Source organism: Chelonia mydas, chromosome 9 (assembly GCF_015237465.2).
Source record: "Chelonia mydas isolate rCheMyd1 chromosome 9, rCheMyd1.pri.v2, whole genome shotgun sequence".
Classification (NCBI taxonomy): domain Eukaryota; kingdom Metazoa; phylum Chordata; order Testudines; family Cheloniidae; genus Chelonia; species Chelonia mydas.
This window is the reverse complement of record NC_057855.1, coordinates 77,554,650-77,582,417: the sequence shown is the minus strand read 5'-3', so window position 1 is coordinate 77,582,417 and position 27,768 is coordinate 77,554,650. Positions and strand designations below refer to the sequence as shown.

The window sequence follows — 27,768 nt, the reverse complement described above, 5'->3', positions numbered from 1 at the left end:
GGAGTGTCTTGGTGTTTTAGCTTGTTACGGGTTTGTGAACTGGAAATAGTAACTTCCCTTCACATTTGAAGGTTGTTTGTTATCCTTATTTTCCCAACACTTACCCCCTTGCCCCCTCACAAATTAGCTTCCAGCATTTCTACCAAAACCTGTTTCAGTGTGCAGCGGAGTGAGGGTAACGTTTCTGGGGATTCTTGGAATCTGTGTGGTTACCACTCAGAGCAGAACTTGAACTGTTTGTGCACATCTGTGTGCGTTTCCCTCTGGTTGGTTTGTGTGTCTGTGCTTCACTCCACTTTCACTTTCGAGAGCCTGTGGGCTGGAGGGGGTCAAGGTAGGTGGGCTACTCTTCTCTTCCGAGACACAAATGCAGCAAGTTGTGTGAGTTCTAGATTAGTCCCAGCTGGATGTTTGGTCTGGCCAAACACATTTTGAAACTCATTTTATTTTTATTGAAAGATTCAATATAACTTCTTTAAAAAGATCCTAACTGACTACATGGAGCAAATATAGCATTAGTATAAGAGTCAGGAAGAGAATAGCTTAAAGTGTGCAGAAGAAAAACGGTAACTTTTCAGCCCAAGATCTAGATCCAGGCAAATGTAACCATCCTATGATGCAGGAGGTGGATGATCCTGCCAAACCAAAGCTCAGAGGGCCTCCGATACTGTTAGTTTGCCTTGCTATCTCCTTGTCCCAACTCCCAAGCACCACAGTGGTTAAGTTGCCCTGGTCTTTTGGGCCTCCCATCCTCAAAAAAGAACTGAGGTTTGAGTTGACTGTGTCATCCTTGGGTCAACGGGAGAGGTGTCTGTGTTGTCTCCCTGGCACAGCTCTTCATATATCTTGACCAGAAAAGCTGGTCAAATGCAGGTGGGGGAGGAGGAAAGAAGGGTTGATTGGGGTCTTGCCTGCTGTATGCCCCGTCTTTCTTTTTCCCATTAGCACCCTTCACTCTCCTTTGTTTCCGCCAGACATGTGTTATGCCCCTGCAAAGTTTAAATACGTCACATTTAACCCCTGAGCGACCACCACGCTCTTGCTCTCAGGTACTAGCTGAGGGTCATGAGAAGAAGCATCCTGCTGTGGCCAAGGAGGAGTAAAAGAGTTAAAATGCAGAGAAGGGTGGAAATGTGTGTGGGGACATGTGTATATAATTACCTGTGATGGAGGGACCGCATAGAATTTCATCCTACACACAAACACATGTGACCTACTCCTGCTAAATGCATATCTGGCTAGGTCTATCCTTGTCCACTGTATGTTCCCGATTGTAAAGCCAAAGCACAGAGAGAAGCAGACACAACCCCCCTTCTGCTGTAAACTCCATCTGCCTTACTGGCCACTTCCTGCTTCATTTAGCTAGTAAACAAGAAGGCTGAAGATAAGAGCTCAACAAAAGCCTAGTGGAAGGCAGCCCACAGCTGTCGGTCTCTGTCTTTTCCCTCAAAGCAGGCCTTCTGCAGCCCCTCTAATCTGAGCCTGCGGTGCTGCCCTGTACTCAAAGCTGCAACAGTTTGGTTGATTGAAGTAATCCTATGATCTTCAGTGCAGCATAAAGTGAGCAGTGGCTTCTCTCAAGGTGAATATCAAGATATGTTGGCCCAGTGAGGCAAAAAATTGAATGAGGAGGAGCTGGACATCAGTTTCCCACACTATAAAATGGGAAGAATAGCATGTGTCCACCTCTCAAAGGTCTAGAGTGTGACCTAATTTATTTGGGGGCCAGTTCTGCCCTTGGAAAAAGATACTTGCAATTCCCATTGAAGTCGCTGGGAGCTGCACACATGAATGTAAATCGGGCCCTTACGTTTTAAAAGGCTGCTGAGAGCCATCAGTGTAAGGCATTCCAGATGTTCAAAGGACTATATTTAAAGTCTAAGGCATCATTAGGGTTGAGATTTTAAATACACAAGGTGGGAAGTCTTAAGTTATGGCAGTGGGGCTGCACAACAGGGCAGAATTTGGTCTTTCGGCCCATAGTTATATATTTCTACATATTGCATAGTGCTCACTCGTATACCGCTCTGTACCTCACTGTGACGTCAGTGCTTGTAAAATACAAGGTGTAACTTCATAGTAAGTTCTGCTTTTAGTATTGAATTTCCTTTGCTTTTAAAAGAGGAAGAAAGAGAACAGTGACTGACAGCAGCTCACTGAATAGCCCAGCGTTGAAATAAAAGCTTCAGTGAATGGAGCTGCAGATGCGTGCCTGGGCATGTGGGGGAAATAGTACCCTGTGCATAGGCAGAATTTCCAAACCAGATTTCTTCAGACTGTAGCACTGAGCACTCTCCAGCCTCAGAGCCTGTTAGGTACATTACTGAATCTTCACAACCCTGCTGGGAGGTAGGGGGATTAACGCAGAGAGGGTGCAGTGAGATTTTTTTACTTCTAATGTCAGTGCTTATGGGAATGAACAGGGCAAGGAACCTACAAAGGCTTGTGTGGGACAGAGGGGAGATGCCCTTGGAACTGAGAGGAGACATCAGGGGGACAAAGGAAGAAAATGTCAGGAGCCTTACACATAGCTGTTCAACAGACACTTCAAGAAAAGAACTGAGCGCCTGCAAAGTCTAGGGGGCACTTGTCGACTGCAGGTGGCTGGGAGTAAGCAAGCATCTTGTCCTGTCTGAAAACTTTGTTTTGATAATAGAACAGCAGCTTGTTAGCTTGTCAGGGCCCTTCATTCCACAACTCTCTCTGTACTGAGGAGAGCTTGCTAACTATATGGAGAGTCCTGCAACCTCTCTGAGCCTATACCTGCCAGAGCCCAGGCTCAGGGCACAATTTGAGTTGGGGGTAGGGTATCTTAGACCTCTGCTCTTCTTGTCCCTACACATTCATTTGGTGCTTGTATTCTGTAATTGGTGAGTCTTTGGCTTACTGAAAAACAAAGAGCTGGTGATTAAGCAACCCCTCCTTCTTCCCCCAGTGGATTTGCAGAGGAGAAAGAGACTAGTGCCTTGACTGGATTTGCAGGATCAGAGGGAGTGGACTGGACTGGACCATTAGTCTGGTCTGACTGCAGACCAGTGAGACTGCACTTCAGAGAGAGCAGTATCCATCCCTCTGCAGCTGGAACAAATGTAGATGTGATCTGGGACCTTATTGAAGGATGTTTGGGAAGAAATAAGGGTCTCCTAGAGGGAGGGACCTCCCTCACCTCCCCAAAAGATGACTGTGCCTATCCCATGTACACACACGTGCACAAACAGGCACATGTACACACAACACACTTGCCTGTATTTGTTAAGTAGCTCTTGTCCTCAGCTGACTCAGAGCATTCCTTCCTCCAGATCACTCTTCTTGTTTATCCTGCACAGTACAGTAAATGTCTGGGTTGTAAACGGGAAAGTGATCCATTTCTTAAGCTGTGCAATTGTCTACATTGGTTCTGTCATTGACTCGTGAATTCTCCTCCTCCGCTGCAGCTCCAGTTCCCAGCCAGGCCCCAAACCGTGGCTGCTCTCTGTTGGCTTTCTGCCTGCCAGTGTTTTAGATTCCCAAGGGTTCCTCAATTGTGACAGAATCAGTGCTGTTAAAAGCAGACAGACTATTTCAGGATTTGAATGTGATGGAGGCATTTGAACAATCCCTTGTTGGCAGTGCAGCAGGGCGCAGTTTCCAAAGCTTGCAAGCCCTTGTAACTGTGTGAAGGTTAATTATGGAAACCCACTGCATCTGGGACAGTGTCCAGTGGAGTTTCTTACTCTTGTCTCCATACTCTATCTGTGCTTGTGGCTGTTAAAGTGTATGAGATTGGCTGATTGTATTGGGAGTTACATGAATAGACAAAATCAATTACTATTTATCAGTGAGGTGTGCCAAACTGTGGAGGCTCTGATTCAGGTGTGGCTGATGAATGCTACTGGGATACAGGATGTAAAAACTTGGCACACTTCTCCCATTCTAAAAAACTGCTCCTCACACCGCAGGTTTATATGTGAGATGGGTCCAGAGCACAATTCAGAGCTGGGTTTCCCAACCCTTGGGTGGCTAGGGGTGAGAGCATAGGAAGGGAGCTGTTTAGTGCATGGCTGGAAGCCTCTAGTGTTGGGATATCACTATTCACTTGCTTAATGTTACATGTCTCTGAGGGTCAGGGATGGAATAATTCCATTTGCATTGCTTCCTCTGCACGTCTTGGTGTGAGCAGGAGTCATAGGAGCTGATTCCCCTCTCCCTTACATTGGTGTAAATCAAGAGTAACTCCATAGACCTCAGTAGAGTAACACTGGTGTAAGAGAGAGGAGAATCAGGCCTGCAGAATATCACCGAATTATAGAAAATGAAACTGGAAAACACGGGGATGTGGTTAAAAAAAGAAGTGAGCTGAGTTAACTAACCTAAGCTAAGCTCCACGTTCCCCCGATGAGAAGCAGGTGAACTCAGGTGACCTGAGTTTTACCCCTGATGGCACTACTGCTGAAAAAGACCTATTTAAACAGTATATGCTCAATACCCAACTGCTAGCATGGGATAGTTCCTAATGGTATGTTCTGCACCGCTTTTCTCCAGCTTAGTTTTATAGATATATATTTATCATCGATATCAAGCAGAGAGATGAGTGCATTCTGCACTTAATAGGTCAAATTCTGCTCTCCCTTACAGTTGTGCAATCTGATTCCAGCGTCAAATTCAATGAGGTTGCAGCAGCATCAGTGAGAGCAGAGCTAGGCACCACAGGCAAAATTCATTCCTGCTATAACTCCAGTATAGTTAAAACAGGGATGAATCTGGCCCAATATGTTTAGCATAAGTAGGGATCTGAGTCCTACATGTAAATTTGCTATTTCAGAGCCCAGTCCTCTTAAGAAACAGATGTGTTCTCCACGGCCCAGCGGACATACCAGACTTTTCTGTAGGTTCCATAATAAATAGGAAGGCGTTTACGTTTACAGACTAGGGAGAGAAATTAAGTTCCACTTCTGCATATTTAACTTATTATGCAATCGTTTATTTTAAACCAGGATGGAAACAAAACCCACACCAAAGTGCTGCACACACTAACGCCAGAGCTGAGATGGAGTCTAATAGAAAGAGCCTGCATTCCCCCTCACATCTGCTCAGCATCTTGTTTCATAGCTTTCCATGATGGGCATCTTTGTGATGTGGTTTGCTTTTCACACACTAATTGCCTGTGTGAGACTTTTTTTTTATGAGGAATTTGGAAACTTGCTCTGAAATTCTGGAACCCTGGTTGTGTTGTGTTGTTTTGTTTTGTTTGTAAGGGGAGGTGCGGAGCTGGAGCTCTGGGAAATAGTTTTCTAGCTGCAATTAAATCTGCCTCCACTGTTTGTGCCTTGCTGGTTTTAGACCGATCCACGTTTTATTGTACCCCACTGGTTTTTCTAGCTCTCTCTCTCTTTCTGTCACAAGGCTTAACTGAGCAGTCATTAGTGGCTTGGGGTTTTCCACAGTCCCTTAAAACACCGAGGGAGAGATTCTGTCCCCTGCTCTGGCCCCTATTTGCCACTTTAGCTGGTGTTTAGGGGCCCTAAAGGTGCCCAAAGTGACTAGAGAAGAATTGCCTCAGCACAAGCACAGCTTAGGCCAGGCCTGCATAATTATCCTGCACTTCTCTTCCTGTAAGCGCCAATGCAAACGCCAACTGTAAGTGCATGCTGGGAGTGGGGTGGGGGTGTCTCTATCACCCCTGGCACTACAGAGTGTTACAGCCGAGAGACAGCTCTGGTAGGCTGCTATAATTTTGAGCAACCTCTGTGGCTGTTCTAATTTCTGTGTGGGACATGTCGGCCTACAGCTGCCCAGAATCCAGAGGGTGCAAAGGTGATTTAAAGCCATTTTTGCCCCATTCTCCCCTTGGGTTTGCACCTTATGTGCTGCAGCTCCAAAAGGCGGAGAACTGGACCTTACATTTCACACTGCCTCTCCAGGAGAAGGCTGAAGGGCGGGGGTGATCTGATTGCTCTGCACACTCAATGTATTTTCTCTTTGCAATTCAAGTGCATGTGTTAGGATGATATCTGCTGTCATGGCCAACCCGCCTAGGATTGAACCGAGCACCCCCAGAGCTAAATGGGTGAGCTACTACAGCTCGAGCTAAATACCTAAGTTCTGTGGCTGCGGATGCAACAGACTCATATCCTCTGTGGATCAGGCTCAGAGACCTATCTCACACATTCGTCAGTGGGTTACATCAACATAAAATTCCTATTTACAAAAAAAAAAACCAAAAAAACAATCTGCATTACTGATAACCACAGAGATTATGATAGAGTTTCTAAGGTCATTTGTGTTGCATTTGAGCAGCAGTAATTTCTGCACTTTCAGTAGTGAAACTAGAATAAATTTCACGTTGTTTCTAGTCAGTTTCCCTTTATGACTCTCATTCAGTAGCTTGGTGCTGTTGTGTTTGGGTTCCCAACATGGCAGCGGAGAAAATTAAAAATAAAACTTCTATTTTAATTGAAATGAAAAAGGTACCAAGAAAACACAAATGGGGCTAAATCCTGGCATCTTCTTACACCAGCTTAGCATGTTATTTGTGGTTTATTGTTCATGGTGGATTCTCAGGAAAGCAGGAGGTTTCGGGGCAATGCTTTTATTTGACAATTCCATCAACAACATGATGAATGAAACCGTATCCAGTGTCTGACTCAGAGAACTCTGGTCTCCATGTCTCTCTCTAGCCTGCTTCCTGTTGGGAACCACTAGAAGGCACTGTGCCACAGTTCAGCCTGAACCATATGCAAAATAAAGAGAGATCCTGCATCGCAAAGTCTGGGATATGGACTCATAGCAAGTGGGACACATTGGGAATCATAGAAATGGGGTACTTTGCATGACTTTTTCTCTTTTAAATCATAACCTCATTTCTTCTGGGCCTTGTGGAAGAAGTGGATATTTTAGAGAGACTGGAAGAGGGGGTGTTGGGCTGGTGAGCTGGGTTGGGAAGGGTATTTACTCAGGCAGTAATGGCTCCCAGTGGCTTTTTTGAAGTCGAGTGGGGTTATTCTGGTTTTACGCTGGTATAATATAGAGAAGAATTTGCCCCGTTTTGGACCTCCGCTGGTGACAGTGAGCTGCTAAGCTGATCATGGTTTCAAGGCCTTTGCGGAGCTTGTAATGCGTGGGTGAGAAAGAGGAATCTGGCTGGAAATCTCGCAGGCTGTCTTGCAATCTTTGTTGATGCTGCAGCATGCGCACCCGGGACATCTCTCTGGGTGCTGCTGTGATGTTGTTTTCCTTTGGTCAGGAGTTTGGAATCCATTTGAGTTATTGTCGTAACTATTGTTCTACCCATTCTTCTTGCGGCTCAGAAAGATCCTTTTCAGGATTTCCGTGGGAAAGTACTTTTCATGGAAAGGGTGGGAGGGGAAGAGGAAATTGACCGCAGTCTCTTGGCCTGAACAGAAACACTTTGAAACCTTTTCGGTGCTGGGGCTGGTGGTGGCGGTGAGTTTACCATGGGTGGTTAGGCTGTTGGAGCTATGATCCCCATGTTCCCAGTGCAGCTGATCTTGGGAACCCATTCTTAGAGGAACTGTTTGGGGGAAAACAAAGGAATCACCATTGAAGGCCGAACCGTTTAAAAGGCAGAGAGCTCCATTCCGACAAGCTAGAGAAAAGGCAGATTTCCCCCTCCTCCATCCAGTGCATTTTGGACTGACTCCAGTACAAGGGAAGGAAATGTCGCTCTCTGACTTCACGTTTCCATTGGTGATGTGAAGTACAGTTCATTTAGATCCCAGATCTGCCAAGTGAGCGCATGCCATTCCCTGCCTTTCTGGAGGGGTAGGTGGGAGCCCGCCTCTGCCAAGAATCCTTTGATTCCACGTCCTTTCCCTCTCCCGCCATCTATCTGTCTGCAGCTAGAATAGTCTTTGAAGGAAACACCATAGTGTGGCTGTTTTTGCTCCTGTGAGTCCCAGAGGTTGCATGGATGGTTGATCAGCCTGCTCGGCGTCAGTTCTGCAATGCTGTTTTATCAGTTCAATCTGCCTACTGTAAGAGGTAAGCTCAGCACAGCAGTGTGTGCTAAAAAAGGGATCACAAAACTCCCTTTGTGGCTCCTGTTTGTTTCTTGGCTTTTCTCTTTGGAAGTATTCTCACCCCGGTCAGTTCTGTTTTTAAAAAAGAAAAAGATCCAGGGTCTTGTTTGGTGACCAGAGTGGAGTTTGGAGGGTCTCCGTCTAGTTTTTGATAAATAGGTATCGCCATCACAAAAACTGCCACTTTTATTGGCCTCCTTAATGGACTGCAGAAACTGATCTCCCCTTTCATTTCTAGTAGGGGTCCCTTCCAGGTCAGAGTAAGGCATGTTGGGTGAGGAGGTGTGTGGGCCGCAGCTGTTCTGCGAATAGAAGAGAGATTCATTCTCCCGGGCTGTCAACCTGGCGACTTTGATTTGACAGAAGATAATGGAGCATGGGTATTTTCCTGCAGCTGAGTTACAACATTCACATTTTTAAAAAGCATTCCCCCTGCAATGGAAGGAGGTGAAACGTCTTTTATTCTGCGATTCTGGATGGGATGTGCAGTCGGGCAGGCAAGGGTTCGTGTTCGCACGGTCTTTGCAGCGTGATCTGTGTTTAACTGGGAATGACCTGATGGCTTTCCTCCCAATGCTTGTGCTCAGCTAAGCACGGTGCCCTTAGGTTGCCAGTAAATGTTTTCTCCTTTTAAAATAGGACATAAAATATGGATTTACTCTCCTCCCTAAGATCTGGAAATACCTCCAGTGCAAGAAGGGGGAGCAGAAGTCACACCGCATGGTCCTTACGAGTGATCAGAAAATAGGGTGACCAGATAGCGAGTGTAAAAAATCGGGACAGGGAGTGTGGGGGTAATAGTTGCCTATATAAGAAAAAGCCCCCAAAATTGGGACTGTCCCTATAAAATCGGGACATCTGGTCACCCTATCAGAAAAAAGTGATCCCTTCTATCAGGCTTCTCTGAGCTCTTTATATTTTGCATATGGTGCACTTTGCTCTGTGCTGCTGTTCCAAGTCTCCTGTGTTATACAGTTTACAACTGCGTGATATGGGTTGGAGGAGACAAACACACGCTTATGAGCACATTTTCCAAAGTAACTTTCCCTGAATTAAAATGACAACTACTTTCCAAAGTAACTTAACCTTAATTCAAATGACAGCTGGACTGGAGTGCCAAAATTTGGATCCGGATTTACATTTTTGGATTTTGACTCTCAGAATTCAGGTGGATCATCCAGATCCAGGGTTTTGGTTTGGCCCAATACAGAGTTAAGGGCAGCTGAAAAATCTGGATCCTGATCTAGAATGATATTCCAAAGCCCAGAGGCATTTGAACCCAAGATTTTAGCTCAGTCCTATCTCTAAGTGAAATGTTTATTTTGTGCTTTTTTTCCATTGCTCTATAATAAATATATTGAGTGCTCCTGACAGGGGTTGTTGATGTCATTGGGGGTGCTTCCTTCCAAGATGCTCTTGCCTGAACCAGCCATTTGTCCATCTATAGGACAGCAGAGCTGCTGTTAAGGGGAAAGTGGGCAAGGAAGAATCTATGTGAATTTACAGTAGGATTTTCTCTCTTGTAAAATACGTTGGTCCTGATCATAAACTTTAATCTTGCCCAGCAGTCTGATGACTGCTGACATCAGACAACAGCTTCCCTCAGCTGCATGGGATTGTGGCTGACAACCTCGGGTTCTGAAAGTTCTAGAAATTTCCTAGAAAACAAAGTGTCAGCTGTTCTATTGGCTCTCCCAGGGGATTTTCAAGCCACGTATAAGCAAATACCCATAGCACTGTCAGTAATTCAGAGCTGGGCCCCTTACTAAGTTTTGTAAGAACCTGGTCGCTGTCCTGATTTCTGTTTCACAAACACTCTCTGGCTGGTTGCTGGCAGTAGTCTGAGGTATTGCCCTGTGGCCTCATTTTCATGTTTGCTGAGTGCTCTGAATTCCCATTAAAGTCAATGGGGGCTGTGAAAATCAGACCACAGGGCAATAGCCTAGAGCAGGGATCCGGAGGTCAGAGTTCATATCCCTCATATGTCATAAATGAGGAAGCCTGATTATAGCCCCCTTGCTCATATTAAGAGGCACCTAATTCCATGACTAGTCCCATTGATTCCAGTGGGGTTGCTAACAGTCTCTGGTCCTAGACTTCTTTTGTGGTGGAAGCCTGCAGGGGGCCTGTCAAGTGATCAGCTCCCAAACTTTTATGAGCCCTAACTTATTTTTTAAAGATTCTTCCTCTCTCCTGGCAAAATGTCACTCAGTTCAGGGAGTTTAGAAACCAAATATTTCAGCAGGAGATTAAAAGCATTTCTTGTGGTCAGATCCCTATGTTGCAACTCCATAGTCCGTTCCGTACCCTCTCTGTGCTGATGCTAAGGGAGACTAAGTCCTGTTAGAGGATGGGAGAAGGAGACTACATTTCTGCAGCACAGAAATGGGAACAAAGGGTGAGGGTCCAATGCCCCTCTCATAAGGTGCATTATTGTAATGCTAAAGGAGAATAGATCCTAGAATAGAATCCATAAATGCTCCATTTGGGTTGTGCTCTCAGGGGTCCTGATGTCGTTTCCTTCTAACCACTCCCCTCCCATGCATAGGTGCTAGCCCAGGCTTGTTGAATGAATGCTGCCAACGGGGGATTTGTGGGTTTTACACATCCCATTTCATGTAAATATATTTACTTTGGCTGGAGTGCATTTAAAAATGGGTTCAGGCCACGAAGGTTGGATCCAGATGTAGTTCAGAAGCTCGGGAGTGTTTGGACTGGCCCAGACCCTAGTGCATGTTGCCATACTTCGGAGATAATGAAGTTGAGATTCTCAAAGTAGTTCGTTTGCTTTGTTTCAGAAGTCGAGGCCAAGAAAGCTTGTGACTGGCTGCGTGCAGCAGGATTTCCTCAGTATGCACAACTTTATGAAGGTAAGTGTCACCTCTCCTGCATTCTCTGGATTGGGGGAGCGCTGGGGGGAGAGGTAGAACTCTCATTTCTCCAAGAGCATGCCTTTGAAAACAGTACTGCACCATGTGTAGAAGGGATGCCAGTCCCACCAGACTGGGGTTCTAGTCCTGAGCTGTTACACGTGCTCCCTTAGCCAGGAAGAGCTGAGAGAACCCGTGAGACAGCACTTAACTCCCAAGAGGAGAGATGACGCCCAGCGCTCTTGGGCCAGTGCTCGATGCAGTGTTGATCAGCTCCAGGTATCGTCAGCCTTGGATGGATGGGAAAATGAGAACAAATCCAGAGGATCATCCTGTTCCTCATCAGGATGGGTTCTGCAGAGTGAGACTGGGTGTAGCTGGTTGCTCAAGTCTGGAGATGTGTCTGAACAGCAGCCTTCTCCCTATGTGATCAGGGATGGCTGCTACCCGAGAGTGGCAGCTATACTTTTGTTGTCACTGTGGTAGTGACTGTCTGTCTGATTTTGTGCTCTGATCCATGACAACATTGTCCCTGGCAGCTGTGCTTAGGGTCTTGGCTAGCTGGAGCCTGGGTTGGGGAGTAGACCTGATGGTATGGTATGCTCAGACCATGGGGCTATTCATTCCAGGCCTTCCCTATTCTTTCCAGTTTTGATGACCCAGAAATACCTGACGTGTGTGTGTGTCTTAACTAGATGCAGATGGCAGGGGAAGTTCTCAGATCACTGGAGCCAGACTGAAATACTGGGGAAGAGGAAGAGATGGAGGGGGCAGTTTGCTAATTGTATGATTATATGTTACAACTTGAAGCCTTCCGACTTGATAGAGGCCTGGAGAACGAGTCTTATTATCGGCCTTTCTGCATTCCTAAACCTCTGCCCTTCAGGCAGCACCACTAGAAAGTTCCCAGGATGCCTGACCAGGCCAGGGGGAAGACAGATTTGCATAGATGACAGTGTTGGCAGGTATTTTAATAAGCTCTTGCTGGAGTTGGTGATGCATGTGCAGCTGAACTGGCCATGGCACAGGAGTGGGAATGAAGATTTCTTTCTCACTCTGCTTAACTGTCTTTGTTGGCAAATGCCATTCCCCAACTCAGTATGCAGGAGCCAGGTTTGTGCGCTCCCCGCGTATAGCACCTCCGTGCTGGGAGCTGCATTTCTCTATTGGGAGGTCCCAAAAGGAAGGATATTTTAGGAGAGGCGGCTGGATGAATCCAGCTGACTTGCTCATGCATTGTGTGTTTCTCAGGGCTTGTCTACATGTACAGTGTGGCTCTGATGCAGCTGCCCTGGTGCAGCTGTGCCACTGTAGCGCTTAGTGAAGACGCTACCTATGCCAAAAGGAGAGCTGCTCCTGTCAGCGTAGTTAATCCACCTCCCTGAGAGGCAGTAGCTACGTAGATGGGAGAAGCTCTCCTGTCGACATAGCACTGTCTACACCGGGTTTTCCACATCCCTGAGCGATGTAGCTATACTGACATAAGTTTGTAGTGTAGACCAGGGTTCACAAACCCCGTCTGCAAACGAACCCTTGCAGAGTGTGTTTCTGGACCCAACTTTGTTTACTAACACATGGTGAAGGCCAGTGGTCCCCATGGAGGTTGAAAAATCACAGCTTTGGCTCAGCTTAGCCTGAGGAAGGAGGAGGCTAGAACAATAGCTGGAAGCCTGGCCTCCAGGCAATGTGCAAAGCCAGCTATTGTTCAGCTGGGACACTTCCACTTGCCCCCTCCCAGCAACATAAGCACACAAAGCAAGATAGTCCCTCCTTGCTGATAGCTTTACAGCCTGCCTCTTTGTTTCTAGTTTCTATTTTAGGGGTGACCTCTGCGTGCATCCAAGTGTAAAGACTGACCAGATTTCTGGAATCTTGGCCCAGATCTGATTGCCTGTGGGCTGGTTACAGCTCACTGTCAGCGAGACAAGAATTGGGTTCTAGACACTGGAGTCTGTCAAGAAACAGTCTAAACTCAGTGCTGGTCTAACAAAGCCTTCTACATCCTTCTGCAGCTTCTCTCTCAACTTCTTCCTGTTCACTGTGGGCTCAGCATTCCCTTCATCCCTGTGTTGCAACCTGCACTGGATGGCTTCAGTTACAATCAGGCTTCTGCCCTCATGAATAGAATAAAAAGTATATATGTATGTCCCCAGCAGAGCTTCCTAGAAGAGGGAAAGAAGCAGAAAGTTCCATGTGGTTTTCTAAGGACCTTGCTATGCAGATCTAATCTACCTGGAAGGCTTGTAGATACTACAGTGATGATGTGCATTATGGAAAACCCTATGATAGCTGTTTGCTAGTGATAGCTGTGTTTAAAGACATGACTCTTCTAAACATATGCTAGCTTCCCTCCTCCCCCCAGCCCCTGCCCGGACGCCAGCCAACGTGTCTGTCCTCCGAAACTTGACTCATGACTTTTGAGTCAGGTCTGGGAGAGGCTGAGTGAGGTCCCGGAGCAGCCATGCTGCTGTGCACATTCCATACCACTCGCTTGACACAGGCCTGGTGGGTTAGCAGAGGGAGAGTGTCTGTCTGAGAGAGTTTGCAGCACAGCTAATGAAGTCTCCCTACCCTGACCCTTCTCACTGCTCTCCTCTTTTCCTTCCTGTGGGTGCAGATGTGGATTTTTCCTTTGAGCCAAAGCTGTGGGCGCTTTGAATGCCGATGAAAGATATTCAAACCAGCCACTCTCAGCTGGGGGCCCGTCCATGCTCGCTGGCTGAGTAGGAAGCCCCGATACGTCACATCACTGCTGTGGCTACTGGATGTAGAACAACTGGCTTTTCTCCAGAAAACAGGGGCCTTATTGTTTGGGTTGGGTCTAGATTTGGAGCATTGGAAACACTGTGAGCAGTGCATTTTCAGAGAGTGCAACTCTGCCGTCTGAGCCACTCATGCTTGGCTCCAAAAGTGGGTTGTTTGGTAGTGGGCTGAGAGGCTTAACAGATGATTTTGGGGATGCTGCCACACTCCAAAAAAATGGCATGGGTCCAGATCCATGTGTCTCCCCCACTCCTGACAGTGGTGCTCCAGAGGCAGGTGCCTTTAGTAAGATTATTCTTATTCTGCATACTCGAGAGAGAGTGTGATCTAACAAGTTAGAGGGAGTCAGGTGTTCGGACTTCTGTCCCCAGCTCCACCACAGACATACTGTGGGACCCTGGGCAAGTCACTTAGCAGGGATCATCATACCCCCACTAGTCAAGCAGGGAGAGATCCTCGCGTGGAAGAGGAGAGAGAAACGCATAGTGTTATCATCACTGTCTGAAACGAGTTCAGGAGCATCAGTGATTCCTGCCCTGAGGTGGAATAACTTGCTGTCTTGCAGCCTCCTCTCTTGGGTAGCCACTGGGGATGGGGTCAGTTACCTGTGCTCTGACACATACATGTACCTGTTAATTTAAAGCTCCCAATGAAACCCTAAGTATTCAGGAACACGTGGCTTAACAAATTAAGCACGAAGGGGCTGTTTGAAGAGGGAAATAATACAGTAACCTATTCCCCTCCCCTTTTCCTGGTGACCTCTTCTCCCCTCTGCTTTCATCCTTCAGGTACTTTCAGAAAGCTGGCCAAGTGCCAAAGGGGAAGTCAGACCCTGTGCAGGGAGAGGTTTACCCTCTGCAGTGCCAGCACTCTACCCTCCCATGGGTGTGACTGCAGCCTGCGTTCCAGATGTGGCAAGGTGGGGGAGAGATGTGCTTACCTGTCGGGGCGTGGATGCGTGAGGGCTGTGTGGGACATTGAGTGCAGATGGGTGTTTATTTGTGAATTGGCTGATCTGTCAATACAGTTGGATGGGATAGGTTAAAAAAATGGAAAGTGTTTCCCCGGGAGGCGCGCTCGGCTCCAAGCAGCACATGCCAGGGTCATTTAACCATGGAGTATTTACCCTGCAGGGAGGAAACTGTGTCTGAGAATAAGCAGGTGAGATAGGCAGCTGCTGAGTAACGGGGTTTACATTTCTTAGTGCTCTTTTTACATCGTGCTTTGGTTTATATCCCTGGTGCTGCCCTCTCGTTTTCTGCGGGCTTTGTTTCTCCCCCTCCGCCCATCTCCACAGTCTAACTCATCCTTTTCATCTCTGCATTTCTCCTGTGCCCATCACCATGACAGCTAGGCACCACTGAGTCTCCCCTCTTCCACCTCCGGATCTCTCCCCCTTCTCCTTTTCCGGCTGCCCTACAGAAGCTGCCAAACATGAAGCCGCAAGTTGTCCCTTCAGTGGGGAATGTCTGGCCAGCCTCCTTCCTGCGCTGTTGGAGTGTGACCCTTGAGCCCTGCCCCTTGGGAGCTCCTCTTGGCAGTTCGGGGCTGTCTGGAGAGCGGTGATATGATGCTCGCTACCTTCTGGGAAGGACAATGTTGCTTCTCCCTCCCGTTCTACCATCCCAGGAAGTGTCCGGATGTTGTCCCATGGCGAAGCTGCTCCATGTGGAACGCAGATGCATTGCCCAAGCATTAATCTTATCTTTCACCTGTTGCTCACAGTCTTCATGGCTGGGGTTCAGAAGCCTCCCACCCTCCCCCCTTCTGTGGCTCTCCCATTTTCCTCCCTGCTCTTCCCATCTCCAGGTCACACCTCCTCTCCCTCCCCTCCCCCATGTGCCCACTTTGTCTCCTGGTAGAGCTGCTGACTCAACTTGTGACTGTAATTCTCCTCTTCCTCTTCTCCCCCTCAGACTCGCTGTTCCCTATTGACATCACGTCCGTGAAGAAAGACCACAGCTTTCTGGACCAGGATTCCCTCAAATCCCTTTGCAGGTAAAGCTTCCCACAAACCAAACTAACCTCTGCAAAGAATGGAGGAACCGTGCCTTAGGCTGTCTCTGTCTCTGCTGCCTTGTGCTGCGTTGTGCCAGGCCCAGGGCTAGTCCTCAGAGAGCCTTCTGAGACTCTCCAGGAAAGGGGTAACATGGATGGGAGACAGCACAGGCTAGTGGGGCTCAGGGGACGTAGGTTCTAACCCTGTCTCCGACACTGATTTGCTGAAAGAGACTGAGTGACTACAGCCTCACTTTCTCCATTTGTACAACAGGGTGTTGGGATGCTTTACTCATTCAGGTGTAACATGCTTTGAGCTCCTTGGATAGAAGGTGCAAGACCCAAGTATTGTATTATTTATACACACACCGAGCTCTTGAACAGTAGACACATCTTCCAAAAAATGCCCTTTCTAGATTTACCTTGTGTGTTTGTCTGTGTTTTGACTTTTTGCTTGTGCAATCCCAGTCTCTTGCGGCTGTGTTTGGAAGTGAAACAGGTGCTACGTGCAGAAAGTCTGGCCATCGATTATCCATCCCAAAAGGATGTGGTTGGGGTGAGCATCTCCGAGTTGGGCCATGTCTCTCAGTCTTTGCTGGACTTTATGGGACTTCAGAATTGGCCAGGGAGTACGAGGAGCCCTCACTCGTAAGGACTTGTAGCCCCCCCCCTTTCCCATTCTGCCCAGATGTGCAGAGAGGAGCAGAAATTACACCAAGTCAGTTAAGGTGAAAGATAAGAGTGGGCACAGAAGTTAACCAAAGATCTCAGACTTTTCTAGAAGATTCCACTTGGGTTGGGATGTGAAAATGGGCAAAGGTTCAAGGAGGGACTTGTTCTGTGTCTGAACCATCTGCCCGTTCTCCACTCTTTTACCATTAGCTTCTACATAGTTCTCCCTGTGCATATGGGATCCAGAAAGAAGTGAAGCACTTTCCCATTGTTCCGATCTATGTTATAGTGATGGTGCTTCATCACTTCTCTAACAATTGAAGAGTATTTGAAAATCCTCTCTCCAGGCTTCAGTGCGGGAGTTTTGTTTCTTGTTGTTCTGCTGAGACTGGATTCACAACAGGGCTCCTTATGCCAGAAACGCCATCTGTGAGCAGAATTTCACTTGGGTGACTTGTGTATGTCATGTGTAAATAAAAGAAAACTCTCCGTGAGTGATTTACTGAGCTTTTGAAAAATAAAAGATGCTACATGGATATTAGACCCTGTCAACTATCCCTTACAGTGGTTTGGGAGGAAGTGGAGACTCTGCAGTGGATCCTGTAGTTGTGTGTTTGTTCTGTGGTAGTGGATTCTCTTCAGCTGATTCTTTGTTTAGCCTGTAATCTGTTCCACCTTGCATTTTACTGTGGGCTGAGAGCTCTGTGTGGCTTGAAGCTTGTCTCTCTCACCAACAGAAATTGATCCAATAAAAGATTGGATCCACCTTATCTCTCTTGGGTTCTTTACTTGTAGATTAATTTTCTTTCGCGGAATAAACAGTTGTCTGGTTGCTCTGAGTAAGGATTTCCTTTTGAAGAAGTGATTGTCTGGAAGTGTCAGTACAGTTCATATGATTAACATAGTCATCCCAAATGCGTGGGAGGAGAAACTATGGAGTCCTTGCACCAAAACACATTCTCTCTTTATATCAGCAGGGTTGAAAATAGCACCACTAGATTCTGTACATATATTTTTGGGGAGAGGAGGTGGCCTGGTCCCTATGGTGGACACTATTAATACCACTGTCATGACCAAGGGGGGATACTTAATGGAGAGGGGCTGTCAGATCCCCTGTGGTTTGTGACTATAAATACCTAGTCCAGTCCAGGACTGTGAATGATCCAGGATTTTTAGCTCCCATGTTTTGGGTTCCCATACTCCTCTCCATAGCTACATCCCTGCAGTGACCCTCTAGCTGAGAGGTCGGGTGGATATTTACTATGATCAGTGCCCTTCTCGCTCACAGGAGCAATGGAAACATCTCTGCTAGGCTTTTACCATAATGAGGCTGCTGTAATGTTGTGATTCCTGTGGGTGGATCAGAGCTGCTTCTCCTTGCTGGGGCAGTGCAGTGGAGGTTGTATGAAGGTTTTGAAGTTCCTGGGTGATAGTCCATCCCTGTCAAGGCTTTTCTGTTTCTTTGTTTCCACTTGTGGCTTAGCATTCAGGAGGCTCGAGGAGTTTCTGGAGTTGTTTCGCTCCGGTAACCTGGAACAGGTCATTTCTGCCTGCTCAGGTGATCACTTTACATAGTGGAGCCTGCATCCTTGCCAACCCCTTTGGGAAGAGAGCACACGGTGGGTGGCATGGGTAGACCCGTGGCTTTTGGACAGGCATGCCTGAAGCCAGCTTTCCAAAGCCATCCAGTAATCTCTGGGGCATGCAAGGTGGCCACATGCAGCATTTAGCTGATTAGCAGGTCAGAAAAGGAAATTAAATGGCTCTTCCAAGAAAATGAAATCCCATACACACGTGTTCACCCCTCCTGCTCTCCCTCTCTTTCATCTTCCTTCTGCCAAAAGTTCATGAATTTAATCCCTTTGCTTTTGAACTTTCTTCTCCAGCCAGCAACAGACAAAGTGAAAGGCTGTTTGACTTATTTCCAGATGGGTGGCAGGCCAGGCGTGCGTCTGGCATTGCAGCTGCCTGTATTGGATCAAACCACTTCTTGTGCTTCCAAGTGCCCACTTGATCCCTTTGCCCCTGCCCCGGAAGGAGGCAGTTCTAGAAAATCTTCCTCCTCACCCCTGGAATCATTATGTTCTTATGAACACAGGCTCTGTCTCAGTCCCTCTGCAGCCTGCATCTCAGATTTTCTGCCCAGTTTATGAAAACGTCTGCGAATATTCACTCCAGTCTTAACCAGCTCTTCGAACTGTCAGCTGAATACTAGTTTGAGCCCTACGGGAAACCACAAACTTTTGACTGGCTTTATCTTCCCTGCAGAAATGGTGGGTTTTTTTACAGCAGGATAACTAATGACTGTTCACTGTGATTAGGAGAGATCAGTGCTATACCACCCACCCGTGATTGACCTCTCCTTGCCATCTGGTGTTAAAAACAACTGAGCCTTATTTCCACCAGGATTTTACAATGAGATCGCTAATAGCTCATGTGTGTGAGTCACCTTGCTGTTAAAACATACCTTTCTTGGCCCTGAAGACATAGCCCTTGTGTCCTGGAACCTTTGTGTAGTGTGTATATTAACGTTGACAAAGGTGCTAATTAACTTGTGTTAACTGGCAATCTATTAAGTCAAGTTAAAGCAGGACCACAAACTCTAGTCCACACACCCCTGGAGGTGCACTGTCCAGTGGTCTCAGCTCAGCAGTGGGAGCCAGGGACTCCTGAGTTCTAATCCCAGCTCTGATTCCCTCTGTGAATTTGGCAGAGTCACTTCATGTTTCTTCGCTGAATAGCCTGCGTTTCTTTCCGTGTCAGATGTTTGAAGGTGCCCCTCTGTTGTGCCTGCAGAACTTGCATGTGTAACCCCCTTCGATTATGTTACATATGCCCCCCCATTTCCATGTGCAAAACCTGCACTCATGCATGTAAATTGGCTGGTTCATAACTTTTGTGGAACCAGTTCAGGAAGCCCCTTTGAAACTATAGCCCTTTAATGCCTGTCAGTACTGGGTGGCTAACCACCTCCTCCAGCGAACTCTGCGAATCTCCTCCGCATTGTGCTTTATAGACGACACCTGCCTTCTTCTCAGGGTCCTTGAAAATGCAGAGGGAATGGGTGTCCTCAATAGAGGCTGGCAGAGATTTAATTAAATTAATGTCGAGGATTTGCCATCCCACCTGGTGGCTTTTCTCTCTACCTCCCTGCTTGTACACTGCCCGTTATATTATTAGCTTCCTTGGGGAAACTGTTATTAAATTGCCCGGAATCTAAACAATGGGAAAAGGGAGTGAGGCTTAATCCACTGTCAGCTAAGTGTCAAAGCCGTTTAGTCGATTGCTCTGAACAAGTTAATAACAGGCGAGCAGGTCATGTGTCTCATGCTCAGAGCAGAGACTGAGCCCAAACCAGCCAGCTTCTTCCCTCCCCCGCCTCAGAGCATTTCATTAAACGCCTTGTGAGGGGATGCAGTTCATTCGTTTCCTTTCACCTCCTGCTGCCACTTCCTTCCCCTGGCTTTTTAAAAGAGAGATTATTTTTTGGAGAGTTCTTTGCTGGTGAAAGGCGTTGGGTTTGCAGCCCTGGAGGCTGGAGTCCTCTGTTTATCATCTGAGCAGGTATGCCGGGGCGGTGGCGAGTCAGCTCCCGCCACTGCTGTGAAGGAACCAGCTCCAGCGGAGAGACCCAGCCTCCATGGCCTCAATGCTAAGACATCTACAAGAGGCCAGCCGTGATGAGCTCTTCTCCTTACTCTCTCATTCTCGTTCACACTAGCAACTTGCTTCCATGCATGGAGAGAAGCTGTCTGGATTTCTATCTCACTTTTCAATGAGCTGCCCTGTGTTGTATTTAAGTCTGTTTCCTGCAGTCATGAGCGTGAGCTGACAAACTGCAGTGTATACTCCAGTCTCTCACTCCAATTAGCTCCCACGCACACAGACGTAAATCACTTCTGGACCTGGAGATTAACGGTTCTTGCAGACCAACCGCCAAGTTTAGCCTTTCCACTCCAGTGTGAGCAGATAGGCTCCTAGCCACTAAATGATGGTGGCAGATTTGTAGCTATTCTAAAGTTTATAGGCATGTGCCCAACAACCTTGGAAATAGCGGAAACTACCTGGGTGCCCTAGAGGGAATCTCATCATGAGGTCACCACAGGGGCGGAGCAAACAGATTGAGCAGTAACTGGAATGAATCATTCTGTACCCGCTCCGAATGCAGTGCTGAAGGGATGGTGAAGTCACATTGCTGGACAGAGTCCAGTGTGATGTGGCCAAGATCAGTTCAGCTTCCTCTGTGCAATTCTGCCAAAACACCACCATGCTGACATTCTGCAGGCCCTCCTTTGTAGTCCAAGGCTGGAGTGGGGAAACTCTGCCAATTCACTTGAGTCCTGGCCTGCAGCATCACACGTATTGTTTAATCTTGTGTTCTGAAGTCCTCTCAATTCACCTCATTCCTGACCTGTAGCTTCCAAGCTGGGCACTGCCCACCTCTGCTGATGCTGCAGGTTTGGATGAAGGCGCATTTGCTCCTATTCCAGTTATTCCCTTGCATTTCAATTCCAACCTTCCCTGTCCTTCACTTCTGCACAGCTATGCCAATGCACTTCCCTGTTAGTCTGCAGCATCCTGTGCCATACCTGACCCGCTCCCAAAAGCACAACCAGTGCACCCTAATCCTGCTCGGCAGTACCCCCGTTACTCCAGTCCTGGATTCCTCTGGAGCAGAAGAGAAAAGATTGCCTACCAGCTAAACACATGTTCAGGTGTGGACTGAAGATCTGAGGCCTCTGGAGATGAAAATGGCCTGGGCACTAAGACCAGTGAGCCACTGTTCCCTCCCCCCCATTACCTAGAGGTAGTTATAGGGTTCCTATTTCTAAATCCTCTCCTTGTCATCTGAAAATCAGTGTGAGATCAGGGCTTAGGGGTGCTGTTGGAGAGGGGCTCTTCTGACTGTTAAAGGATGGATTTGTTTTATCTTGTGGGGAAAGGGCTGTTTTTGTATTTAAGATGTGTAACCTCTTCAGGGCCAGAGTGAAGTATTGGGTATTTCCATTAAATGCATTCCCCTCGTCCCCAACGTGACCGGAGGTGCCTGGACCAGCCTGACATTCTATGGAGGCCAGTCACATTGCAGCAGCAGTGAACGGGGTTAACTTGTAGCTATGGGAAGGGTAAGAAACAAACTTCAAAAGGTAGGAAGTGGCTTCTGGTCCCAAGTCAAATATGGGACGTACAAAGTAATCGGAATCCACGCGAGAGTCAATCGCAGGAAGGGGTGCAATGTACAGTGGCTGGCAGTGGTGGATGTGTGCAGCAGTGGGTGCTGAATCTGATGCTGGCCACAGGGGTAGTAAGCTGAAGTGTAACCAGAGGAGTTGCAGGTACTTGCAATTTGGCCAGAGCATCCAGGGACTTGTACTGAAAAGCAGTGGGGCATCTCTCTGGCTTGGATACTTGTGAAATGGCTCTGGCCCGAGCCATTAAAGCACTCAGGCCACAGGCATGTTGGAGCGGTCTGAACTCTTCAGGGGAGATGCCGAGGCAGATGTGGCTCTGCTTTCACCCTTGGGAAAAGGGAAACACGAGGAGTCCAAAGAAGCGTCTTCCCATTCTCCTTTCTGTGCCAGCTGGGCAGCGCTTGATTTGTAATGAAAGAGATGCCCAGGCTCAAGCAATTAGGTGCTGGGGCTCAAGCAATTTTTTAGCATTCATACCTGATGCAGCAAGGCCAGAGGGGCTGGGGCTGTGAACTGCCAAGCGCAAAGGTGCTGGGGCTGTGAACTGCCAAGCCTAGAGGTGATGGGGCTAAGTCTTGGCACAAATTAAGCACTGCAGCTGGGAAATGTGCACTCGGCGGGAAATGATCTTGGGCCTGTCCCAAGCTCCACACATCCGCTTGCTCCCCAGCTGTTTGGTGACAGGTGACAATGCCGCAACATGAGCCCTTGAGAAAAAAACAAACTGCCGCAGCGAAAGCCAAACCAGACAAAAGCGTCTCTTGTTTGTTTGCAGGAGGCTGATGACACTGAACACATGTGCCTCTATGAAGCTGGAAGTCCACTTTCAGCGTAAACAGGTAAGTGGTGAGGTTTCAAGGGTATAAACAAAGCCACGGTGCATTGTGGGGAAAACACATGCACACGGATGGGGCAATGAGCCTGTGTTTAAAAACGAACAATTCCAACACTGCTCATTCATGTAGAAAAGTATCGTTCCTGGATCAGATGCCTTCCCCTGCTCTGTCCTGGGTCATGGGTCTTTCTGCGTAGTGCTGAGTAAAGAAGGAGCACAGCTATCTAGAATCCCTGCTTGCATGCTGCAGGGTTGAGGTAGGGAAGGCTTGTGTCAGTGTGTGCTCCGTGGTTTGTCATACTGTGCTGAGCCTCCTCATTTCAGCTGCTAAATTACACCGAAATTTCTTTCCGAATGGTAAGATTTCTACATAAGCAATTGCTGTCTTTTCCATGAGGATGTTCTGTGAAAGGGTGCGGGGTCGGTGGGTGAGGTGGAGTCCAGGGAATGGTTTTCTTCCCTGCAGGTGGAAGGGGGTGTGTGTGAGTCAACAAGACAATCTCTCCAGAAAGTTCAGGTGCACTCTTGGAGGGTGTTTGAGAACCCTGCTCTAACAGATCGCCAGGGACAAGTGGCTTTGGCTGGCTTTTTAAACTGTGCTATCTGGGGTCCTGCCAGCATTGCTTTTGCTTCCCATATATTAATATCTATTTTTGTCATCCTGCTCCTGATGTCAGAGGGAGGATTTCACAGGGGAAGAACCCTGATTTTTTTTTCTTTTCCCTCCCCCCCCCCCTCCTTTGTTTGTTGGTTTGTTCTGCTGAATGCCTGTATTTGTCCATGGCCAGTTCTGTGTTCCCATTTGTCAAGTTTCAGTGTAACCATTATGAGATCCAAATTGTAACCATTCCGACCATTGGAGAAGCTGCTTCAGCAAGCCCGTTTCATGAGCTCATCCAGATTTGAACTTAGGCCCCTGATTTGTGGTGAGCTCCCATCACCAGGAGACTTACTGCAGATATCTCATATGGTAACCATTAGTAGGGTCTGGTTGCAGCTGCTTCCAGGCCAGCCCTAATGCAGTGCCATGCCATTAAACGTGAACTAGAAGGGGATTTCCTTGAGCAAATGTCTGGCAGAATGGATTAGTGAGGAAACATAACCCCAGAGGGGAGTTTCCCTCAGGGGGGAATAAAATTTACCCATGTGTCTCAGACAATAAAATGCTTTTCTTAAAACATTGTTTATTGTGGTTTCATATTTTCCATTCCCACCTGCACCCTGTGGCGGCTGCAGGCTCTGCACCTTAGTGCCAAAGGTTCTCACCTGTCCTGCAGAATTGCAGGAAGGGGTCATGGTTTTGGAACATTGTTCCGGTGTCCGGATCTCTGGTTCTGCAGAACACAAACAAGAGAAAAAAAATGAAGGTGGAAAGGGGGCCAGGGCCGAGTGGATAGCTTCAAGCTATTTGCGCTAGTTTCACCGAGTGCAGAAACAGTGAGGTAGCTATATTAAACATAGAAATGCCACAGATAGAGGAGATTGTCACTAGGACAATGGCGTTTGGGGATAAATCTAATAGGAATTAGTAAAAATGTTGCGTGACTGACCAGATCAAGAAATCAGTATGTGGGCTGGGAGAAATGTCACAGCTGTCCCCAAAACTGTAATCCCAGTACAGGTTTTGGTGGTAGCTGTTTGCCCTTGCATTCCCTCTTCAGAAGGCATTGCTACTGTTAACTCCGAACATACCCTACCTCACCACCAAAGCAGCGTGATTGCTGGGGAGCTATTCTTACCACTTAACTAGAACTGTTCACAGTTTTGCTGAATATTTTTGTAAATATTGACTTTTGATAGGAAACAGTTAAAATATATCGGCCCATTTCCCCCCTATTTTTGGACCAGGTCTTACAATAAATTGCTTTAATTTTCCTACTGTAGTGTACATGATGTGCTTGGTCGCTACAGTGTGGGGATACATACACATGGTGTTTTGAGTGCTTTCTGGTGGTGATTCTAATGATACTGCTCCTTACTACAGGAAATGCTTCTTGGACCAGTGGATCTCAAACGTATTTGATCGCGCCTCCCTTCTTTGTGTCTGTAGTAGTTTATGCTCTCTCTCCCTCCCGCTCCTGCCACACAAGTACATATATGGCTGCCCAGCTCTGAAGGCAGAGCCGCCGCCAGCAGCAGGTGGTATGGCATGGCATTGCCATCGTTACTTCTCCACTGCTACCAGTGATGGAGCTGTCTTCAGAACTGGCTGCCCAGCCAGCAGCCATCGCTCTCCAGCCACCCAGCTCTGAAGGCAGAGTGTCTTCTCATGCCCCCCCAGAATACATTCTGCCCCCTTCAGGGGGTGTGCATCCCAGTCTGAGAACCTCTGTGTTGGACAACACTATCTAGAATCCTTAACAGGAAGTTGAATATCCTGGTTTTAGATAGGGAACAATAAAGTCCTCTGGTCCTGTTAGCAGGAAACTTTGTGGCCTCCATATTTCCCTCAATAAATGATAAATAATGGCACGTGTGTGTGTGATGTACTACAGTTGGTATTAAAGGAATGGAAGCTGCTATTTATATGCACATCTTGCTCCAAATTCCCCTTTGTTTGTGTTCAGGCAGGTGCTGCTGTATTGAAAACCAGCCCTCCATCCCGATAGCTACCTTTAGCCCCATGGTAGTGGGATGTTTCTGATAAAAGGATCAGCAGTGAAATAGTTGACCATGATTAATATTTAAGCTGCCATCATTGGGTTTCAGAGTGAACACCCTATTTAGATGAGTATGGTGGAAGTTCACAGTTTTGCTGTCCCTCCCCCCTCCACCCCAGTCTACAGCAAAGGGCCCTTTAATTCAGCTACAGTAAGTCAGCCCAGCTGCATCGTTCTTGCAGGTCTAACAGAGGCTTAAATGTTTGAAGTGAAAGCTTATATTCTGTAGCAACTCCTGGGGACACCAGAAGACAAGCTTCACCTGATCTCTGATTTGTATGTTGGCTTGGCAAGGCCATGAGCCATTCTGTTCCAGCACCTGACCTGTGGCCCCAGAAACCCTTTTCATACCAGCAAGTGTATCTAGAAAGCAACAGCTTCCGTCTGTCCCCTCCCCCTTTGGTTCAGTTACAGTGGAGCAGTCTGTTCTTTGTAGGACTCAGTCCATTGTGTGGCAAGGAACCCTCTGTTCTAAGTCTAAAGGCTCTGGGATTGGCTGCATGGCAGGGACAGTGCTTTCTAATGGACAACAGTACGGTGTGCTTCTGCTGAGCTGCTTCTCCAGTGTGCCACCTGTCCTGGCAGGAGAGAGACAGGCAGAGCATCAGGACACTATTACCAATTCTGGAGTCTGTTTGCATGGGATGGTGTTTTCCCCCTGCTTTGTAACCCTGTGAACTGGCTGGATCCACCATATGAAACATTTAGAACTAGTATGGACAGAGCCCTCAGGAACATGCTGTAGAGAACTACCCTGCGCTAGCCCCCAGAGAATGGACAGAATGAGACTTAATGGATCTTTTATCTCTCTCCTATGGAAAGCAATTGCATAGAAGGTGGAGTGTGCTTGCTGGGTCTCGTAAAGTGTATTGTACATAGCACATGTCCACATCAAGAGAAGATATGGTTATGCAACTGTAAATTCCCCTACCCTAGCTGTGGTTGGTGGGTGTGAGTAGACATGCAAAACTCCGGGGGAGGGTGGTCAGACTGGCTGACCCAGCTGATTGTGTCTTACTCTGTGATCCTTATTCTTGGTTTAGAATGAAGACTCAGAGGAAGAAGATCTTTGTGCCATCAGCGACCGATGGGCCTTCCAGAGGGACAGCAAAAGGTGGTCCAGAATTGGCTCTGTCGACTTTCTCTCCCACAGTCCAGAGGTGCTGAATTCCACCATGCGGCAGACATCCAGCCGTGAGAGCATCCTTACGGACCCCAGTGCCAGTCTGGAAGCCACTTCGCTCCACAGCAACACCAGCACGGGCAGCACTGCTGGCACAGTTGGCATTGTGGCCACCCTGCCTGACGGGTCACCCGGCCAGGACTCTCCAAACATCACCAAATCCAGCCAGAGCTTGAGCGACCACTTCGTGACAGACCAATCCCCAAACCAGAATGGGAGTTCTAAGGAAAAGTCCAAGACGCGGAGGTCCCTCAGCTTCCTAAAAAGGATAGAGTCTTTCCGAAGGAAGGACAAAGAGAAATCTGACTCCAAAGCGAAGGATGGCACTAGCGGCGGGACAGTGACCAAACCAGGGTGGGACTCTGTGAATGGCAATGGGGAGCTTACTGCTGCCATGACCACCTCCCCCAGAAGAGCCACGTCCTCCTCTTTCCATGGCAACAAACACTTTCTCTCGGTGGGCTACAGGACTAATGGCGTGTCAAACTCGGGTGAGAGGAAGCCGGGCTCTGAACTGAGATGCGGTGCGATCTATCTGGAGGACTATGAAACGGCTCTGAAAAATAGCACCAGCTGGGCTGCTGGAGAACTGTGCCACCGGCACGTGTACCAGGGTGACTGCCTGATCCACCTCCCTGGGGACCACAAGCCGGGGACTTTCCCCAAATCTCTCTCCATCGAAAGCTTGTGTCCTCTCGATGGCAGCCCTTTGGCCAACTGGAAAGCTGGGAACAAAGCGGTGGGGCTTTCGGGGTGTGGAGAGGGCGGCAGCAGCAGCAGCATGGACGACCCCTCGCCACGGGGCTTTGCGTGCCGGCAGAGGCGGGGCTCATGCAGTTCCGTGGGCAGCCAGACAAGCGTGTATGACAACGTGCCCGAGTTTGGCAGCAGCGAAGACTTCTTCAGCATGGATGGGGAGGTGAGCTACAAAAATCTCGATGACATCTTGCAGGACGTCTGGGGGCTGCAGCGGAAGGTGGAGCTCTGGTCTAAGGCGCTCAGCCTCAACCTGGATGAGGAGGGAGAGAGGGAAGGGGAGGAGGAGACGGACTCAGGAGGGGAGCCCACCTTCCCCTCCAATCTGAACTTGGAAGAGCAGTCCATATCTGACGTGGGCACCTCTGCCAGCGACTTCGACAGCACAGGCAACTCCTTGAATGAGGTGGAGGAGATCGAGATGAGAGAGCGCAGGGATTCAGGTGTAGGAGCGTCCCTCACCAGACCTTGCAGGTAAGTGGGTTGGAAGCGTCACTAAGCTCAGGTCTAGGCACAACTCCCCTCAGACACCGCTGTCCCTGGCAGCTCAGTGTCCCTTTAACAGCAGGTGTGTGGCAGGTGGAGAGTTTAGTCTTGGGGCTGACTTTCTACAGGCGCAACCAGCTGGCCCCTAGTCGCCACCAGGCTTTTCCTTTGGGAGGGTGCTCACAGGCCTCTGCTGGCGGTTTGCATTCCAGTCTCCCCCAGAGCTGGGAGCAAGCCCTGTCCGATGCCTCAGTGTTGCTCGTATGTAGATCAATCCTGAGAGGCCACTAGAGAACAGTGTGAGGGGCTCTACTTCTTCTGGGAGACCCTTTGGA

The 27,768-nt window shown here is 48.1% G+C and overlaps 1 protein-coding gene across 11 annotated transcripts in view; it reads left to right on the top strand.

Annotated features, from left to right (window-relative positions):
- STARD8 (StAR related lipid transfer domain containing 8) overlaps positions 1 to 27,768 on the top strand; it is a 145,666-nt gene that overhangs the window by 103,587 nt on the left and 14,311 nt on the right. For 7 of the 11 annotated variants that reach the window (XM_043521749.1, XM_037908775.2, XM_043521750.1 and 4 more), the window contains 4 exons: positions 10,817 to 10,888; positions 15,568 to 15,649; positions 22,289 to 22,352; positions 26,052 to 27,421. In XM_043521749.1, the coding sequence (XP_043377684.1) occupies positions 10,817 to 10,888; positions 15,568 to 15,649; positions 22,289 to 22,352; positions 26,052 to 27,421 (1,588 nt within the window). Of the gene's footprint in view, positions 1 to 310; positions 335 to 7,383; positions 7,981 to 10,816; positions 10,889 to 15,567; positions 15,650 to 22,288; positions 22,353 to 26,051; positions 27,422 to 27,768 lie in introns of those variants that run through there. The other 4 variants (XM_037908781.2, XM_037908782.2, XM_037908783.2 and 1 more) reach the window with 3 other exon arrangements.